This window comes from Pleurodeles waltl, chromosome 3_1 (genome assembly GCF_031143425.1).
Source record: "Pleurodeles waltl isolate 20211129_DDA chromosome 3_1, aPleWal1.hap1.20221129, whole genome shotgun sequence".
Taxonomy (NCBI): Eukaryota; Metazoa; Chordata; class Amphibia; order Caudata; family Salamandridae; genus Pleurodeles; species Pleurodeles waltl.
The window spans coordinates 1,632,513,501-1,632,535,099 of record NC_090440.1 but is presented as its reverse complement, the minus strand read 5'-3'; the positions used below and the strand labels follow the sequence as shown (position 1 = coordinate 1,632,535,099).

Sequence of the window (21,599 nt, the reverse complement as noted above, 5' to 3'; positions counted from 1 at the left end):
TTTTTTGAGACAGGAGAAAATAAAAGTAAAAGATTACATCACCCAACTCTCTCTTGCCTGGAGGTTTACACTGAATACGTGTTTCGCCAAGTTTATTAAATTTCTCTCACGATCTCAGTAAGCAATGGGGAAACCTGACCAATTTCTTATCTGTTATCTTACCAGCTGATCAGTGCCAAATTGAGGTACACAGTTTGCTGCTGAACTGACAGCTCCTAATCTTAGGCTTTTGTCAAATAGCAGATCCCAAAGAATGGCTACAATGGAAACTGCGCATCTCTGAATTTAAGGAAATGTCCAGTGTTAGTGAAAGTGATGGAGAAACGTCTCTAGGACATCTACCGGGATAATGGATCCCGCTTACTTCAATGCACAAGGAACACTAAAACTTAATAGAATAAATAGAACACCTACTAAAGCAGCTCTCATGATACACCATCTTCAACACTGAAAGTAGTTCTCACTTTCTTCTTGCAGAATAAAATGTATTTAAGCAATATATTTTGCTAGAAACTAATGTACCTATAGAGAGTTAGAAGCACAGATACAGTGCTGTGTGGTGTCATCACGTTCATGTGGTGCATGCATGTGCATGTCTGGGATCAACTTGTTATAATAAGTTCAGAGTTGCAGCTTGATGACTTAAGATTTTCAATGATGACAAGTCACAAGTTACTTACCTTCAGTGACACCTTATCTGTAGGGACACTATATGGCTGCATATTCCTTAACTTAGCTTCCCTGGCATCAGACTGGATCCAGAACATCCTGAGCAATACCTCTGTGTGCCTAAAGGTGGCGTTGATTGGCTCCACATCAGCGACGTCCACGCCAGACGTGACATGGCAGTGCCTATATAGGTGCCACCCCAGTGCGCTGACCACTTTTGTTGTGACAGTGTCGCTACCAGATAAGGTGTTATCAAAGGTAATTAACTTTTTCATCTGTTAGAGTCTTTCAGCCGCAGATTCCTTATCTCAGAATAGCTATCCAAGCAGTAACTCACTGGAGGTGGGTCTTCGAACTGTTTCAGACCATGAAGTCCAGTAAGACCCGCTGGGCAAAGTGCCTGTCATAACAGACCTAAATGTCTAGGCAGTAGTGCTTGGTAAACATCTGCAGAGATGCACATGTTGCAGTCTGACAGATGTCCAGGACAGGGATACCACGAGCTACTGCAGTGGTCACAGCCTTGGCTGTGGTGGAATGAGCCTGCAAGCCTTCAGGTGGCTGCTTCTTGGCCGGTGTATAGCAGATTTGAATTCAATGTACAATCTATCGGGAGCCGGCTCTTTCTGCTCATCTTTACACCTTTCTTTGACCCAATGAACTCAATGGAAAGTTGATTGGCCACCCATTGCACTTTGGTACGATCAATGTAGAATGATAACGTCCATTTTTTGTTTCCGGCAGTGGAGTCTCTCCTCTTCTTTGGAATGGTGAGGCAGAGCAAAGAAAGTCGACAGAGTGATATTTAAGCCAAAGTGGAAGAGTGACACCACTTTCTACAGTAAAGAGTCACATGTTCTCAGAGCCAGTTTATCTGGATGAAAAGGTAGAGTATGGAGGGTGCACAGAGAGGGTCTTCAACTTGTTAACCTTCCTGGCTGACGTAATGGCCACTAGAAAGGCTGTTTTGATGTCCAAGAGCAGTAGAAGGTAGCTATGCATCTGCTCAAATGGTGAGCAAATCAAGAAATTCAGAACCAAGTTAAGTGCCTTTTGAGGCATGATAAAAGGTTTTGGGGTAAACATGTTGGAGGCCTTTGAGATAACGGGTCACAAATGTGACTTGAACAGGGGAGGCTGAATTCCAAATGCAAGAAAGTCCATATGCTCGAAAGGTACCCATTAACTGTGCCCAATGCAAAGCCTAGCCAGGCTAAAGAAAGAACAAACACCACCTCAAACAAAGGTGAAAACAGGGAATCTACATTTTTGGTAGCACATCAAACCACAAATTTGTCCCAACAGTTGGCATATATGGTCTTGGTTGACTGACGCCTTGCTGCCAGAATAACATCACAGACTTCTGAAAGGAATTCAAAAAAATATTATGGCTAATACTCCTACTGGAGAAATCAAATGTTGAAAATGTGTGGATGAATGAGTTTCAGAAGTATCTCCCAACTGTGCTGAATCTTATTCTGAAGTGATACGCCATCAACGTATGGCGAAAGGTGTCACAACCAAAGACTGCAGGCATTGAAGAGGAAGATAAATAATATATATTCAATTTACTCTGTTAACAACGGCCTGTGTGGCATGAACTGCAATTTTGAGGCAATTTGGAGTCTAAAGGGAAGGACAATGACAGAATCAGCAATCATTTAAAGCCTCCTAACAACATTGCACTCAGCTAAAAACAAAAAAGCAACATTTTCGGTCTAACTTCAGAAGTAGATCAAATAGAAACAAATGTTTGTTCTACATAGGAACAAGGTATGGGGGCATGATGTCAAGCATGCTTTTATAACCAGTCCATATATTTAACAAGTTACATTGGAGTGCATCTATCCACTGGGAGGCCTAACTGACATACTTCGAAAGGAAGGACAGAACAGAAGAATAGATTTGAATGGCAAATATTTATAAACCATATTCTATAATTGAAATGGATAGCAGCATAACCTTAAAGCCTTTGACTTACCCGAACTTTGCAGTGGGCTAATAATCCCCACATTGGCTGTGCACAAGCTTCAAGTTCTGCAGCAAATGCTGCGTAATATGTCTGAGACTCAAATTCCACATGCTCATTGAGTTCACGCTTATTCAAATTCATACCTTTAAAAACACAATGAGAAAAGAGATTTCTATGTCTAACAGGGTTCTTTTTTAAACAAAAAACAGTACAGCAAGGACTGCAATGCAACCGTGTTTTCCTATTATTGGTTAAATGTCTGAACAGACAAAACTGTCTATTTGACTTCTCATTCCCTTTAATTCAAAGGAATCGAACTATCTCACCTAATATAGTTTAAGTAAACACAGCATAGCCAATGTGCAGAATTTTAGTGACTGAACTGTTGTCCCTCATATATTTGTGATTTCAGTGTAACTTGCTCAAAAGCTACACAAACCATAAATCGCGCACCAAAGCAATGCTTGCCTCAAATTAATATCCCAATATAGAACTGAAATGTAACTAAACAACACATAAGCAAACCAATTAATTACCCTACATTGATAGTCGTCTGTCAAAGTACTAGGCGCAATGCTATATGTAATCTCACCTGTAAGATGATTTACAGTACACATTTATACTTGCATTTGTTTCTTTAGAGGGATGTCATGAGCACTGCATTTGAGATGCAAGTTACAGTTTGCATGGCTGCTGTGTTAAATTAGGTATTGTTGCCCTAACCATAACTTGTGCATTTTTTTTCTCGATTTTAATGAATTTGAGGGACCCCACAGCACAAAGGAGATGTGGAAGATCGTATCACCATAAATGAGAGAAGTTTGGTAATTAAATGCCTAATATGCCCTAAAACCTGTGAGGGTTGGCAAGGTCAAAAGGAAGCACAGAAATATATGCCCTCTCGTCAGGAGATTTAAACTATAGAAAAAGTACTTGTCTAGCACTCGGATGCAGTTTGAAAAGACAATTACCTTAAAACACAGTACTTCAATGTTGGTTTAACCCAGTTTCCTCTGCTTTTGGATTAATCCCTATCATCACACTAAGAATATTCATATATTTTACACAGCAATAATAAAGGCATACATTTAATACAGTACCCCAGCCAAGCTACCTCCCATTGTGTTTGTGTGTCAGAATATATTACATGTAGATTTTCTGATGAGGATAAATCACAGATGACTACAGATGATAACAGCTCTGATTTATTGTAGTAACAGGTAAAAACAATCTTGTTATTCACAGAGTCAAATTTCTGGATTACATTAACTAGCAGTACACAGAAGGGAAGGAACAAACCCCATCATAATATGTTCTTGAAGTGCAACTCTAATTTATTGCTGGATGTCAAAGCAGTAATGCCTTCTGAATGATACGCGAGAGTATGTCAGTGGGGTTATTGTGTGTCCATTTGCAGTGTGTGTGTGTGTGTGTGTGTATATGTATATATATATATATATATATATATATATATATATATATATATATATATATATATAAGGAAAATGTCACTTACCCAGTGTACATCTGTTCGTGGCATGTTGCGCTGCAGATTCACATGCTGTGCACTGTTCCTGCCATCTAGTGTTGGGCTTGGAGTGTTACAAGGTGTTTTTCTTCGAAGAAGTCTTTTCGAGTCACAGGACGAGTGACTCCTCCCTTTCGGCTCCATTGTGCATGGGCGTCGACTCCATCTTAGAGTGTTCTCCCGGCACAGGGTCAGGTAGGAGTTGTTAAAGTAAGGATACTAGAGGTGCCCATGCAATGGAGTAGATATGTATGTGCATAGTGTGTAGTAAAGGAATGTTTATTTACATATTTACAATTTACATGCAACTAAAACGGCTACAGGCTCCCGGGGAGGTGGGAGGGCGCATGTGAATCTGCAGCGCAACATGCCACGAATAGATGTACACTGGGTAAGTGACATTTTCCGTTCTATGGCATGTGTAGCTGCAGATACACATGCTGTGCATAGACTACAAAGCAGTAAGCCTCCCGAAAGCGGTAGTCAGCCTGTAGGAGTTGAAGTTGTCTGAAATAATGTTCCTAATACAGCCTGTCCTACTGTGGCTTGTTGTGCTGCCAACACATCTACACAGTAATGCTTAGTAAATGTATGGGGTGTAGACCAGGTGGCTGCTTTACAAATCTCTGTCATTGGTATATTACCAAGAACAGCCATTGTGGGGCCTTTCTTTCTGGTGGAGTGTGCCCTTGGTGTAATGGGTAATTCTCTTTTAACTTTAAGGTAACAGGTCTGAATGCATTTGACTATCCATCTGGCAATGCCCTGTTTGGATATAGAGCTACCTGCATGTGGTTTTTGGAAAGCTACGAACAATTGTTTTGTTTTACGAAATTGTTTTGTTCTATCAATGTAATACATTAGCGCTCTTTTTATGTCTAATGTATGCAATGCTCTTTCTGCTACTGAGTCCGGTTGTGGAAAGAAGACTGGGAGTTCAACAGTTTGGTTTAGATGAAACAGTGATATGTCTTTTGGTAAAAATTGTGGCTTTGTATGGAGAACCACTTTATGTTTATGTATTTGTATAAAGGGTTCTTGGATAGTAAATGCTTGTATTTCGCTAACTCTTCGTAGTGAAGTGATGGCTATTAGAAAGGCTACTTTCCAAGTCAAGAATTGGTTTTGACAAAAATGCATGGGTTTAAATGGTGGCCCCATGAGTCGTGTTAGTACAATATTAAGTTTCCACGAAGGAACTGGTGGTGTCCTTGGGGGTATGATTCTTTTTAGTCCTTCCATAAAGGCTTTAATAACTAGGATTCTAAAAAGCGATTTTGTATGTTTAATCTGCAGATAAGCAGATATTGCAGTGAGATGGATTTTAATGGAAGAAAAAGCTAGATTTGATTTTTGTAAGTGTAGTAAATAACTTACAATGTTTTGTATGGAGGCGTTTAGCGGCGTAATTTGATTAGCCCGGCAGTAGAAAACAAACCTTTTCCATTTATTAGCATAACAATGACTTGTTGTGGGTTTTCTTGCTTGTTTAATGACCTCCATACACTCTTTTGAGAGGTTTAGATATCCGAATTCTAAGACTTCAGGAGCCAGATTGCTAGGTTGAGCGATGCTGGGTTCAGGTGTCTGGTCTGTTGTTTGTGTTGTGTTAACAGATCTGGTCTGTTTGGTAGTTTGATGTGCGGTACTACTGAGAAGTCCAACAGTGTGGTATACCACGGTTGGCGAGCCCATGTTGGTGCTATGAGTATTAGTTTGAGTTTGTTTTGACTCAGTTTGTTGACCAGAAAAGGAATGAGCGGGAGAGGGGGAAAAGCATAAGCAAATATCCCTGACAAGCTGATCCATAGAGCATTGCCCTTGGACTGAGGGTGTGGGTATCTGGACGCAACGTTTTGGCATTTCGTGTTTTCTTTTGTTGCAAACAGATCTATGTTTGGTGTCCCCTATCGGTAAAAGTGATCTTGTAGAACCTGGGGATGTATTTCCCACTCGTGAGTCTGCTGGTGATCTCAACTGAGATTGTCGGCTAACTGATTGTGAATGCCTGGTATATATTGTGCTATCAGGCGAATGTTGTTGTGAATCGCCCAATGCCAAATTTTTTGTGCTAGGATACACAGCTGTGACGAGTGCGTCCCCCCCTGTTGGTTTAAATAATACATTGTTGTCATATTGTCTGTCTTGAAAAGAATGTGTTTGTGGGCTAGAAGGGGCTGAAAGGCTTTTAATGCTAGAAAGACTGGTAGCAGTTCTAAGTGATTTATGTGAAGTTGTTTTTGTTGACTGTCCCATTGACCTTGTATGCTGTGACTGTTAAGGTGCGCTCCCCACCCAATCATGGAGGCGTCTGTTGTGATAATGGCGTGAGGCGTTGGGTCTTGAAAAGGCCACCCCTTGTTTAAATTTACAGGGTTCCACCATTGTAGCGAAGAGTGTATTTGGCGGTCTATCAACACTAGATCTTGGAGTTGACCCTGTGCCTGCGTCCATTGTTTTGCAAGGCACTTTTGTAAGGGCCGCATGTGTAGTCTTGCATTTGGGACAATAGCTATGCATGAGGACATCATGCCTAGTAGTTTCATCACAAACCTGACTGTGTATTGTTGGTTTGGTTGCATGCTTGATCCTATATTTTGAAACGACTGAACTCTGTGGACTTGGAGTGGCAATTGCTCTTTGTGTGTTGAGTGTTGCTCCCAAGTATTGCTGTATTTGGGATGGTTGTAAATGTGATTTTTGGTAATTTATAGAAAACCCTAGTTTGTGCAGAGTATCTATTACATATTGAGTGTGAATTTGACATTGTTGTTGAGTGTTGGCTTTTATTAGCCAATCGTCTAGATACGGGAATACGTGCATGTGACGTCTCCTTATATGAGCTGCTACTACAGCTAGGCATTTTGTAAATACCCTGGGGACCGTTGTTATTCCGAATGGCAACACTTTGAATTGGTAACGTTTGCCTTGTATTACAAACCTGAGGTATTTCCTGTGAGATGGATGGATGGGTATGTGAAAATACGCATCTTTTAGATCCAGTGTTGCCATGTATTCCCCTTGTTTTAGTAAGGGGACTACGTCATGTAGTGTTACCATGTGGAAATGATCTGATTTGATGAAGGGATTCAGTGTTCTGAGATATAAAATAGGCCTTAATGTTTTGTCTTTCTTTGGGAGAAGGAAATACAGGGAGTAAACCCCTGTTCCTTTTTGGTGATACAGTACTAGTTCTATGGCTTCCTTTGCTAGTAGTGCTTGGACCTCTATTTGTAATAGGTCTAAGTGTTGTATTGACATTGTGTGGTTCTTGGGGGAACATTTGGAGGGAATTTTGTGAACTCTATGCAGTAACCATGCTGGATAATTGATAGAACCCACGTGTCCGTGGTAATGTGTGTCCAATTGTGGTGGTATTTTGTTAATCTCCCCCCCACTGGTGATATGTTTTGGGGAAGTGTGACACTGAAGTCATTGCTTGCTACCAGGGGTTTGTTTGGTAGGTTGGAATTTCCCTTTTCCTCTTGGGAACTGTCCTCTGTAGGAGCCACGAAACCCCCCTCTCTGGTATTGAGACTGGTAAGTGGGTTTTGTTTGGGAGGTGGATGGTTCTGAGGGTTGCTATCTAAACCCTCCCCTAAATTGTCGTTTCCTAAATGTTCCCCTGTATTGAGAGGAGTAGAGCGCGCCCATGGCTTTGGCCGTGTCCTTTTTCATTTTTTCTATTGCGGTATACACTTCCGGCCCGAATAGCTGATGTTAATTAAACAGCATATTCAATACCGCCTGCTGTATCTCTGGTTTAAACCAGGAACTTTGCAGCCATGCATGCCTTCTAATTGTTACTGCTGTATTCACAGCCGTGCCGCTGTATCAGCAGAGTCTAGTGCCGAGCGGATCTGGTTGTTTGATATGGCCTCCTTCAACCACTTGCTGGGCACGTTTTTGATGCTCTTTGTGTAGGTGCTGGATGATGTCTTGCATCTCGTCCCAGTGTGCTCGGTCATAGCGGGCAAGGAGGGCTTGTGAGTTGGCAATTCGCCACTGATTGGCTGCTTGCGATGCCACTCTTTTCCCTGTTGCGTCGAATTTATGACTTTCCTTATCAGGGGGTGGCGCATCCCCTGATGACTGTGAATTTGCCCTTTTTCTTGCAGCCCCCACAACCACGGAGTCCGGAGGGAGCTGTTGTGTAATAAACACAGGGTCTGACGGGGCGGTTTATATTTCTTTTCGACCCTTTGCGTGATGGCTCTCCCTTTTACTGGTTCTTGGAAAACCTGCTGTACGTGTTTAAGCATGCCCAGCTACATTGACAGACTTTGGTACAATGCATGCGTGGATGCCAGAGTGTTGAACAGGAAGTCATCCTCCACCGGTTCTGAGTGCATTGTTACATTGTGAAATGTTGCTGCTCTGGCCTTTTCCTGCGTATAGGATGTACTGTCCTCTGGCGGTGAAGGTTTTGTTGGATAACACTCTGGGCTGTTGTCCGAAACTGGTGGGTGGTATAGATTTCAGGGGTCCGCATCGTCTTGAGTCATCCCAGTATGTGTGGGTGACTGTGCCATTGGTGTACCCACTGGTGACAACTCCAGTGATTGAAGTGGGGACGTTTGTGGTGAGAAATGTGGGGGTTGTGACCTTTCTCTAACCACTTTGGTTTTGGGTTGCATCTCAGTCTCATGAAAAGTCCGATTTCTTTTGGACATGAGCTGGTTTGTATCTTCCCTGTGTCTTTCTGGATTTCTAACCTTTGCTGAGTTTGTTCATGCTCTTCTAAATCCAGTTCCTGCTCAAATCTGTGCCTTTCTTTGAGCTGTAGAGAGAGACCCTGCTCTTCCATGTAGGAACTCTTTTTCAGCTCTGAAGCCGTTTTTTTCGGTACCCAAACCCCAATGGAAATGGTCGGTCTCGGTTCACATAGGCTTTTTCGAGGGTTGCTCGACTCGATTACTCAATGCAGACTCTTTTCGGTGTCGGTTCCTCGACCAGAGTCGGAAGACTTCGGCAACATTTTAGCCTTTTTCGGTGCCGATGTTACCTGGTCACCGTCTTTTCTGTGGATCGAGCCATGGCCTTCTGGCAGTGGCATCCACGAGGCCTTTTGTTTTTTAACCTGACCTTGACTGTGGGACGGGGCAGATGTACTCACTTTTTTGCGCCGCAGACGGTGGTCGATCCCCTTCGGATTCATCTGAGTCCGAACCCTGGATGGAAATTCGCATTTCTTCTTCTTCGACGTCTAGATGTGGTGTTTGCTTCGATGCCATCTGTAATCGCCTTGCATGTCGATCTCTTAAGGTCTTCTTGGATCGAAACGCTCTGCAGGCTTCACAAGTATCCTCTCTGCGTTCGGGTGATAAACACAGGTTACAAACCTGATGCTGGTCTGTGTAAGGATACTTGGCGTGACACTTCAGACAGAAACGGAAGGGGGTCCGGTCCATTAGTCTTCGACGACAGGTGTGGTCAGGCCGACCAGGCCTTGATTAAGTGCTGGAGCCCTGAAGGGCCGCCGAAGCGGTCTAGTTGTCGGTGCCGATGTGATGATACTAAACCGGTCCCGAACGCAAACAATACTGACGAATTTCGATGATTTAAGTTTTCCCGATTCGAATTACGGAGCGAAGAGGAACACGTCCGAACCCGATGGCGGAAAGAAAACAATCTAAGAAGGAGTCGACGCCCATGCGCAATGGAGCCGAAAGGGAGAAGTCACTCAGTCCCGTGACTCGAAAATACTTCTTTGAAGAAAAACAACTTGTAACACTCCGAGCCCAACACTAGATGGCAGGAACAGTGCACAGCATGTGGATCTGCAGCTACACATGCCATCAAACATATATTTATATAATTCTCATAGGGGATCCCAGTTGATAGTCATAAGCATTTGAATAGTTCCACCCACGTGTGGTATCCTGGAGCACTTCTTTACACAGTCTCTTCTTAAGTGTAGACGTTTGCCTTGCTTCAGGAAGACCTGCAGAGACACTTAGGAAAGAACATAATATGCAGCCTAGGTAAACAGGCTACAGTGTTGTAATTCTTCAGCTTGCAATTACAAAAAAGGGTTAAAAACACCCTTATAAATGTTTAATTTGAGGTAAATGTTTACACCAGACCTCAAATCACCTTCACAACCCTTTACCTGACAAAGTAAGATGAAAAATAGAAAGGCAGTGTAGCCCCATAGGCTGTTATTATGTGAGTGGAAAACAGTGACTGTGCCTTTAAGGCTGCAGAGACCACCAGTATTCCATAATGCTCAGCAGGTGGCAGTTGCCTTAGTTCTTTTTTGACAATAAGCACCAAATATAGGTAAGTTCAATACGATTCTCTGTTCTGACCACTAGGGAGATTTCACTAAGAGAGAACTGGAGTTACATGTAAGAAACTATTCTTTCTCTCATAGGGGATCTCCGTTAATAGTCATAAGCATTTGAACAGAACAGCAAGCCCATCACCAATAAACGTGGCAGAGAGAACAGAGGAGAGAAGATCAGACTATGCAAATATATTTCTGAGGGAAACTTGTCCTACTTGAGCATCTGCCCTAGCATCGGAGTCTAAACAGTAGTGTTTGGTGGATGTGTGAACAGATCTCCATGTAGCTGCCTTACAAATTGTGTCAATAGGGTTGTAGCTGCTTTGCCTCTTGTAGAATGGGCCTTAGTTTTTGCCAAGAAAGGCTTGTTAGCCTTTTGGCAACAGAAAAGTATGAAGTATACTATCCAGCTTGAGTTGGACTGTTTGGAAGTGACCAGACCTGTGCGAACCGGCCCACTGTTCACAAAAAGCTGGTCTGATCTGTGCGTCTTGACTAGGCAAAAGCTCAAGACCCTCCTTACATCCAGGGAGTGAAGGGTTCGCTCTGCTGGAGTAGAAGGATTCAGAAAAAAGGTGTTTAAAGAAATTGTTTGATTGACATCAAAATCAGAAAAAACTTTGGGAAGAAATTTTGGATATGTTCTGAGAACCACCTTATTAGAGTGGAAAAGTGTATAGGGTATATCAGCACTCAATGCCTGAATTTCGCTAACTCTACGAGCTGATGTAATAGCTACTAGGAAAGCTGCTTTCCAAGACTGACGCTAAAGAAATGCCTTCTGAATAGGTTCAAAAGGATCTTGCATCAGTCGTCAAAAGACTATTTTAAGTTTCCAGGGAGGGGAAGTGCATCTGATGGGAGGGAAAATATTTTTTAACCCCTCAAGGAAATCTTTAATTACTGGGATCTTGAAAAAGGAGGTTTGTGAGGGACATTTACAGTAGGCAGTAAGAGCGGCCAAATGCACTTTTATGGATGTTAACTGTAAGCCAGATTTTGACAGAGGAGATAGAGGAAGGATGACTTCCTCCTGGCAAGATGTAGGGTCTCTGTTCTTGGAAGAACACCACATGCAAAACCTCTTCCACTGGAAGGCAGAAGCTGTTTAGCTTCTTTAAGAATATTCATGCAGTCTTGTGGCAGATTTAGGTCTCCATACTGCACTACCTCAGGAGCCATGCTGCCAAATTCAAAGAGGAGCGATTGGGGTGGGCCATCTGTTCTCTGAACTTCGTTAGAAGATCTAGTGGGCATGGCAGCTTGAGGTGTGGACGTTGCAAACGGTGAAGGAGGCCCATGAACGACCACTGATGTGGCCACTCCAAGGCTATCAGCATGAGTGGGCTCTTGAGTGGAACAACTTAAGGAGGACTGCCGGGATCAGAGGTATTGGAGGAAAGATATAGAGATATTTGCCTGACCAGTTGATCCATAGGGCGTTCCCCAGGGTCCCTGGTTGGAAGTGCCTCGAGGCCAAGTCTTGGCATTTTTTTGTTTTCTGTGGTGGGGGGAAGAAGTTGATGTGCATCGAGCCCTATAGCCTTAAGACAGGGGTTTTCAAACTGAGGGCTTTGTTTTAAGCAGAAACAAATATATCACAATCTTTAAAAGGTAACAGAACTTAACCATAATGTTTAAATAAGTCTAGGCGTAATTAAACATTGCCAAATTAATATAAAAAGGGAAGCATTTCTAGGTGGGCCCGATGATTAATTTCCACTGGGGGGGGTGGCATTAAAGTGTGAAAACCACTGCCTTAAGAGATCTTTGACGATGTTGTCATGAAGGACCCACTCGTGTTTTTTTTTTGCAAGGTCCTGCTGAGGGAGTCTGCCTGCACATTCTGAACACCTGGGAGGTGTGTTGCCATGATCCGCAGGGTTCTGGCTATGAACTATTTCCAAATTGCTTGGGCTTCATGGGACAAAGGTCTGGACCTCAGTCCTCCCTGCTTGTTGAGGTAGTACATTGTGGTTGTGTTGTTCGTTTGAACATGCAGGGATTGGGTCTTGAATGGGTAAAGCGCTTTGAGCGCCAAGAGGACTGCCCTGAGCTCGAGGAGGTTGATATAATACAGAATTTCCCTTGGAGACCATTTGCCTTGTATTTGGAGATGATCCATGTGGGCTCCCTACGCCAGTAGCAATGCATCTATTACTATGGTTTGTGATGGTGGCTGCTGGTGAAAAGGTACTCCATGAAGAAGGTTAGTTGGAGAGCACCACAAGGTCAGAGATGTTTAGGTGTACGGGGAGAGAGATTTTGTCATCCAAGTTTCCTGTTGCTTCATCCAACTGATCCTCAAGACATTCCTGAAGGGGATGCATGTGAAGGTGTGCATTCGGAGTGAGGAAGATACATGAGGCCATGGAGTTGAGGAGAGAGGAAACTGACCTAACCGTACAATAAGAGGCTTTTATTGTGCGACTATCTGACAGATTGATGAAAGTCTCTCCTCTGAAGGAGACACTTTTGCATTTATGGAGTCTAGAGTGGCTCCTGAATATTGCAGAGTCTGCACTGGTTTGGAGATCGACTTGCTATGTTTGATGGGTAGATCCTACTGCTGAAGTAATTCACAAGTAAAGTTGTACTGACGCTGGGCTTCTTGTGAGGTTGAAGCTTTGATCAGCCTATCGACTAGACAGGGATAGATGAAAATTCTGTGCCTCCTGAGATGTGCAGCCTCTACACCCATGCATTTGGAGAAGGTTCTGGGGGCTGATTTGAGGCCAAACGGAAGGACTTGGTATTGATAGGGGTCCTGCTCCACTATAAACCTCAAGGACTTGCGGGGTTTCTTTGTGATGGGTATGTGGAAATACGTGTCTTGGAGATCTATAGAACAGAGCCAATCTCCCTAGAGTAGTTGAGGATAAATCTGATGTAATGTCAGCATTCAAACTTTTTTCCATCAAATCCATTTGTTGGCTGTTTAAGTCCATAATGGGCCTGTGCTCGTTCTTGTCTTTTTTTTTTTTCACCCGACAATATCTGGAGTAGATTCCTGTGCCCTGTTTGTGGGGAACGACTTCCACCGCATTCTTCTGAAGCAAGATGTTGACTTCCAAAGTATGGTCAAATGATGGCCTCAGTAGTATGGTCGGGGGGGACTGATGAATCTGAGAGAATACCCATTCTGAACAATACTGAGTACCGAGGAATCTTATATGATTTTTAGCCACTCTGCTAGATTGTGTGAGCTGTTTTCCCCTACTGGAGTGGCTAGCAAAGATTAATTGTTTTGCCCCTTTGGATGGGTTGCTGTGAAGGTCGTCCTCTAGATTGCCTTCGCAGGTGGTGGTAGTGTTGGTAAGGGTGCTGCTGTTGTGTCTGCTGGTGACCCTGGTAGTATTTAGGGGCTTGAACCCTATAAGGGTAAAAACGTCATTGGTAAGGCCTGAATGGATGTCTTTGTTCTTTCAGTCTTTCAAGGGTGACCGCCTTTAGCGTTTCCATTTCCACCTTCATGCGAGCCATTTTGTAGTCTGTATGACTGCCAAAGAGGGTAGATCCTGAAAATGGAAGGTTCAAAATCAACTGTCGTGATCTGGACTTTAATGAGGTGAGTCGTAGACAGGAATAGCGCCTCAAGGCAATGCCATGACAGTATTCATGAGCCGCCATCAAAGACGAATCTGCTGCCGCACTGCTTATTTGGTTGGGAACCATTAGGCCTTAATTTACTATTTCTAGAAAATCCTCTCTCCTATCCCTGGGAAGGTCATCTGCAAATTGCTGGATAGAGTCCTAGAATACTTTATCGTACCTACCCAGGAGGGCGGTGGCACTAGCGGCCTTCATTGTTGCTGCGGCTGTATTACACACCTTGCGCTCTACTGAATCCAAATTTCTGCTCTCCTTATCAGGAGGTACGCAAGAAGCAGGAGTGGTGACATGATACTTCTTTGCAGCTAGAATGACTACAGAGTCAGGAGGTGGATCCGTTCTTAGGAACAGAGGATCTGTTTCTGGAGGCCTGGACTTATTTTGTAGCCTCAAAGAAGCCGGTTTGGTGGTTGCTTGAGTGAGGAAAAGCTCCATCGCAGGCTCCAGTAGATCTGGCACTAATGGAAGCAGTGGTCTTGACACTGATCTTTGATGGAGTATCTCAAAGATGATGATGTCGTAGGTGTGGGAACCAACTACTGTATGTTTAATTTTGTTGTTCCCCTTATCATCACCTTCTGGAAGGTGGATATGTTGTCCACTAGTGAGACGTGAGGTTGTGGTGAATCAGTCAGAGTCAGTGAGTAGCGTCTTGTTGATGAAGATGAGGATGTTGCATGTCCTGATCGATGCCTAGAGGTCATCTTTGTGCGAGAGCGACAGCTAAGGTGTTGGGATCGTCTGTAAGAAGATGAGTGTCTATGGTGGCATGACCTATGGCGCCACAAAGAGCGTGAACGAGGCTGCGCCGGAGTTGCAGGGGCAGCATCAGGTGGTGCAGGAGTCACAGTAGGAAGCGTAGGTGGTGGCGGTGAATCCAGCAGAACTATTGGAAAGGTCGGTGATAAGTCCTTGAGTACTCTGAATCAGATGAGGAATATATACACCTCCTTTTTCTTCTCGAAATATAGATGGACTTTGACATCCACCTTCTGTGTTGACTCAGCGGTGTCAGCTGTCTACGACGCTTCGACGTTGATATCCTCGATGTTGTACCACTCCCTGGTGTCGAAGTTTCCGGTCACCTCAACGTCAACCTCACAGTATGTGTCGACTGTGTGTGGATCCTACCTTGCCTCAACGTCAATCTATGTTGTTTCCTGGATGGCAAGCAAGGTGGTGCCGTACCTTGTCTTGATGTCGAGTACCTTGAGTTCAACCAGGAAAGATGGCGTTTTCTTTGTGGCACTCTGAGGACATTCCATGTCTCTTAGAGGCAGGTGTAAGAGCCCTGGTAGAGGACTGACCCTCTCCTTGCTCTGAGGTCTCGCCTTGAGACTGTATTTGCTGTCTGCACCACTCTTCCTTTCCATGGAGGCGAATCTTCTCTCTCTCAGGGTAAGGCCCGAAAACTTCTTGCAGTGAGGACACTTCTCTGTGGGGGTCTGTTTTTGCCTTTTGTCAGGAAAAGCATGGTAAATGTTAAGAATGCCTTAAACTCCTGTCAGAAAAGGCTTAGCAGGCAAAAGACTGATTAAAAACATCAAATGAACCAATTTAAATGAAAATTCATAGGTGAATTTTTAAGAAACAAAAGCCTAAAGAACGAGTTACTTACCTTCGGTAACGACTTTTCTGGTGGATACATTAGCTACCTGTGGATTCCTCACCTAATGAATACTCCCATGGCGCCAGCATTCAACGGAAATCTTCTTCATAGTCTCTGCACGTCGACGAGGACGTCACTCTAGCCCACGCGAAGCCGTCTGACGTCATACAGGCAATAAGAGGTCCTCGCCGACGTGCCGACGTCAGTACCAACATTTTTTACGTGCATGAGAACAACAACCCAATGCAATGAAAGAGCAAGGCAACATCCCATAACATTGTAAAATACACAACATTGCAATAAAATGGCTGTAAATTTAATATAACTCTCTCTTTTTTTTTTTTTAAACCAACAAATATATGCAAATCATGTATATACACAAAGATATATACATATATATATATATATATATATATACACATATAAATATACACAAGTATCCATATATACAACATCTATTGCAACCTCGAATACCAAGAGGAGCGCACTCAAGGATTACTTGGTAAGACCAGAAAGGCAACGGGGAGGAGGGTGGGACCGTGAGGAATCCACAGGTAGCTAATGTATCCACCAGAAAAGTCGTTACCGAAGGTAAGTAACTCGTTCTTCTGATGGATACAACTACCTGTGGATTCCTCACCTAATGAATAGAGTCCTAAAGCAGTACCACTCCCGGTGGAGGGTGCCTGTATGGTCAAACCAAGAAATCCTGCAGCACTGACCGTGCAAAATGGCCGTCCCTTCTGACCTCAGAGTCCAAACAGTAATGTTTCGCAAAAGTGTGAAGGGACGACCAAGTTGCGGCCTTGCAGATGTCGACCACAGGAACACCTCTGGCCAAGGCCGTAGTGGCCGACTTAGCTCTGGTGGAATGAGCTCTAATGCCATCAGGAGGATCCTTCTTTGCCAAAGAGTAACAGATTTTAATTCAAAGAACAACCCACCTGGAGAGTGTTCTCTTGTGGACTGCCTTTCCTCTCCTCTTGCCCACGTATCCGATGAACAGCTGATCCTCCAGCCTGAAATCCTTCGTTCTATCAATGAAGAAGCTCAACGCCCTCTTTGGGTCCAATCGATGTAGTCTCTCTTCCTCCTTTGAAGGATGAGGCGGAGGATAGAACGTGGACAAAGTAATTGTCTGGGCCAAATGGAAGGGTGAAACAACCTTCGGGAGGAAAGCAGCCTTGGTCCTCAACCCCACCTTATCCCCATATAAAGTTGTATAAGGGGGTTTTACCGATAAGGCCTGCAACTCACTCACTCTCCTTGCAGATGTTATAGCCATGAGGAAGACTGTTTTAATAACCAAATACCTTAATGGGCAAGAATGCATAGGCTCAAAAGGGGACCCCATAAGGAAAGTGAGGACCAAGGACAAATCCCATTGAGGCATCACGAATGGTTTTGGAGGATATTTATTTAGAAGACCTTTCAAGAATCTGAAAACAATAGGGGATTTAAATAACGATGGTTGATCTGGAAGACAAATGAAGGCTGACAGGGCAGACAAATAACCTTTAATGGTAGCCACTGCACAACCTTTCTGCGCTAGAGACAGAGCAAAAGACAAAACATCTGACAGATGAGCATGTAAGGGATCAATCTGTCTCTCTCCACACCAGATAACAAATTCAGACCACCTATTAGCGTAGATAGATTTAGTGGAGTGTCGCCTGGCCGCTAATATAACATCCACTACATCAGGCGGGAGAGAGAAGGAACTCAGGTTGCCCCGTTCAATCTCCAGACATGTAGGTGTAGACTCTGGAGGTTGGGGTGTAAAACCTGCCCCTGCGACTGCGAGAGGAGGTCTGCCCTGAGAGGGAGACGGAGCGGAGGGCACAGCGAGAGTTGGAGAAGGTCGGAGTACCACACCCTCCTTGGCCAATCCGGAGCTATTAAGATGACTTGAGCCCGGTCTTGGCGAATCTTCCTCAATACTCGAGGAATCAAGGGTATGGGGGGGAAACGCGTAAAGCAACTGGTCGCACCAGGTTATCAGAAATGCTCCCTGCACCGGATACTGGAGGCTGCAGAATAACGGACAATGCGCGTTCTCCCGAGTGGCAAACAGATCTATCCGAGGAAACCCCCACATCTGGAAGATTAAACGGACTTGATCTGGATGGAGATGCCACTCGTGGTCGGCTGAGAATTGGCGACTGAGACTGTCCGCACGTACATTCAAGACCGCGGCCAGATGATTTGCTACCAAGCAAATCTGATGGTCCTTTGCCCAGGACCATAGTCGAAGAGCTTCTCTGCAGAGAAGGTACGACCCTACTCCTCCCTGTTTGTTTATGTACCACATCGTGGTAGTATTGTCCGTCAGGACCTGTACCGACTGACCACGAAGGGAAGGGAGGAAGACCTTGAGAGCCAGACGTACAGCCCGTAACTCTAACAGATTGATATGAAACCTCTGTTCCTCTGGAGACCAAAGTCCTTTGATCTCCAGATCCCCCAGATGAGCTCCCCACCCTAGAGTGGAAGCATCCGTTATGACCGTGGCCACTGGTGGCGACTGCGCGAACGGCTTTCCTTGTGAAAGATTGTTGCTCGCAATCCACCACTTCAAGTCCACAGCAGCATCTCTGGAGATCTTAACCGCACCTTCTAGATCTCCCTTGTGTTGAGACCACTGCCTTCGGAGGCACCACTGAAGAGCCCTCATGTGCCAGCGAGCATGCGTGACCAACAGTATGCAGGAGGCAAACAGACAGAGCAGACGAAGGACCTTGAGGACTGGAACTACCGCTCCATTTCGAAACATTGGAACCAATTCCTGAATATCTTGAACCCGCTGAGGTGGAGGAAAGGCTCGATTCAATGTTGTATCCAGTACTGCCCCTATGAACAGGAGGCGCTGAGAGGGCTCCAGGTGAGATTTGGGCACGTTCACCGAAAAGCCCAGGTCGAACAACAACTGGGTTGTTGACTGCAGATGATACGACACAAGCTCCGGGGACTTGGCTTTGATCAACCAGTCGTCCAAGTAAGGGAATACTGCTATCCCCTTCCTTCTGAGCTCTGCCGCAACCACTGACATCACCTTCGTGAAGACTTGAGGTGCTGAAGTAAGACCAAACGGGAGGACCGCAAACTGATAGTGCTGCGACCCTACCACAAATCGGAGATACTTCCTGTGCGACTTGAGTATCGGGATATGAAAATAAGCATCCTGCAAGTCGACAGACACCATCCAATCTTCTTTGTTCAACGCCAAAAGCACCTGTGCTAGGGTCAGCATCTTGAACTTTTCCTGATTGAGGAACCAATTCAAGATCCTCAGATCCAGGATCGGTCTCAACCGACCATCTTTCTTGGGAATCAGGAAGTACCTTGAGTAACAACCTTGACCCCTTTCCTGCTCTGGAACCAACTCCACTGCGCCCTTTGAAAGGAGGACTTGAACCTCCTGTTCTAGCAACAGGAGGTGTTCTTCTGAACAATAAAATGGGCGGGCGGGAGGGGGGGGGTGGAAACTCCCGAAAGGGAAGGGTGTAGCCTTTCTCCACAATACTGATAACCCAAGTGTCCGTTGTAATAGTCTCCCACTTGTGGAGAAAATGCCGTAATCTTCCCCCTACAGGAGAGGAGTGAGTGGGAAATGGTGGAAGCCTAAGGCTGCTTTCCCTGCTGCACCCCTCCAGAGGACGAGGAAGAGGCAGAGTGCTGTTGAGAGGCTCCTCTGGTGCAGGCCCTACCTCTCCCTCTAAATGATCTATAGGGGTGAGAAGAGGCGGCTTGCTGGAACCTCCCCCGAAAGGAAGAGGAGGAAGAGCCACGCCCAAATCCACGAAACCTCCTGAAAAATCTGGAAGAGGCAGAGGAAGAAGGAGCTTGCAGCCCTAACGATTTGGCTGTGGCCCTGCTCTCTTTAAATCGCTCCAAGGCCGAATCTGCCTTTGCTCCAAACAGTTTGTCCCCATCAAACGGGAGGTCTAATAGGGTTGACTGTACATCCGCAGAAAACCCTGAATTACGGAGCCAGGCCTGTCTCTTTGCCACCACAGCCGTGCCCATCGCCCTAGCCACCGAGTCGGTCGTGTCCAGTCCAGACTGGATAATCTGGGTTGCGGCAGCCTGGGCGTCTGAGACAAAATCCAAGAGTCCCTGGGGAAGCTCCGTAAAAGAAGATGAAATATCATCCATAAGAGCATGGACATATCTCCCCAGAATGCAAGTTGCGTTGGTGGCCTTCAACGCCAAACTGCAAGAAGAAAATATTTTCTTGGATTGCGCATCCACTTTTTTGGAGTCCCTGTCTCCTGGCACCGTCGGGAAGGATCCAGGGGCTGATTTTGAAGAACAGGAGGCTTGTACCACCAAGCTCTCCGGCGTAGGGTGTCTTGAAAGAAAGCCAGGGTCAGATGGTGCAGTCCGATATCTCCTGGCCACAGCCCTATGAACTGCCGAGGAAGATACAGGCTTCTTCCACACCTCCAACACCGGATCAAGCAAAGCCTCATTAAACGGCAAGAGAGGCTCCGCTGCAGCAGAGGCCGGATGCAGCACCTCCGTTAATAAATTCTGCTTCGCCTCTGCCACCGGCAAAGGCAGGCCCAGAAAATTAGCCGCCTTCCTCACCACAGCGTGAAAGGAAGCAGCCTCCTCCGTATACTCCCCTGGAGATGAAAGGTCCCACTCAGAGGAAGTATCCAGCCCACTGGCCGTATCCAGACCATGCAGTCCATCACCCGAGTCCTCAACCTCTCCTTCCTCCAGGACTCACTGGTACTCCTGCTCTTCCAACAGACGGAGAGCACGCCTCCTTGAATGTAGTCTCTGCTCAATGCGCGGAGTCGACATGGCCTCTGCCGAAGTCGAAGATCGGCGCCGATCTCCAGAAGCATCCGACGCCGCATCCGGCGCCGCAGACAGCTTTGGCGCCGATGAAGGAACAGGACAAAGGGATCTTGGAGCCGATGGACCCACCGGAGTCACAGGACGAAATCCCGACGTCGACGGGATGGAAACATCCGGAGCCAATCCCTCTGAAGCCACCGGAGCGGCCACCGGCGCCGACACCGGCGCCGAGCCCACATTCCCAAAAGGGAGAAAGGGCATATAGGGTGCCGGCCAAAGAGGTGCAGGATCACCCAATAAAAAGGCCAAAGGCCCCGAAGGACCAGCCGGAGCACCTCCTGGAGCCATCTGCTGAAAGATGGTATACATCGCATTCAGAAATGCGGTACTATCGGCTCCAGGGGCTGGAAAAGCCGGATACTGGGGTGCCTGGATCGAAGGCGACCCCGACGCCGGCCTCGACGTCCGCGACGCCGGAGACATCACAAGAGGCTGCATCACCTCAACCACAGACGCTTGTCCAGGCGAAGTCGGTGACGCCGGAGAGGGCAACGGCGTCGATGGATGCGGCGTGACCGTGGGACTGACCTCCCAAGTCCTCCGACGTCGAGCCGAAGGCGACCTCGAACGAGTCTCCTTGCTTGAATGACGCCGTGAATCTCTACGGCGCTGGGAGTCTCGATGACGCCGATGAGACCTTGGCGAGGAAGACTTCTTGTGATGTTTTTCCTTTCTCTTCGACTTCGCCAGGAATAATTTAGCCTCACGTTCCTTTAGGGCCTTCGGATTCATGTGCTGACATGAATCGCAAGTCACAACTACGTGATCGGAGCTCAAGCACCAGAGACAGTCGGAGTGAGGATCTGTAACTGACATCTTGCCCCCACACTCTCGACAGAGCTTGAAACCCGACTTTCTCTGAGACATTGTTACCGCAGAGAAGAACTACGCAGCAGAAAACACACTGTAACCACTAAAGTAACAGTAGCTCCCTCGAAGATAACAGTTTCGAATGCACGGAAAAAAGGGAACTGACGTCGGCACGTCGTCGAGGACCTCTTATTGCCTGTATGATGTCAGACGGCGTCGCGTGGGCTAGAGTGACGTCCTC

The 21,599-nt window shown here is 45.7% G+C and overlaps 1 protein-coding gene across 4 annotated transcripts in view; it reads right to left on the bottom strand.

Moving 5' to 3' along the window:
- UBR3 (ubiquitin protein ligase E3 component n-recognin 3) overlaps positions 1 to 21,599 on the bottom strand; it is a 1,605,611-nt gene that overhangs the window by 1,230,520 nt on the left and 353,492 nt on the right. For all 4 annotated transcript variants that reach the window (XM_069225311.1, XM_069225312.1, XM_069225313.1 and 1 more), the window contains exon 10: positions 2,651 to 2,784. In XM_069225311.1, coding sequence (XP_069081412.1) covers positions 2,651 to 2,784 — 134 coding nt within the window. The remainder of the gene's footprint in view (positions 1 to 2,650; positions 2,785 to 21,599) is intronic.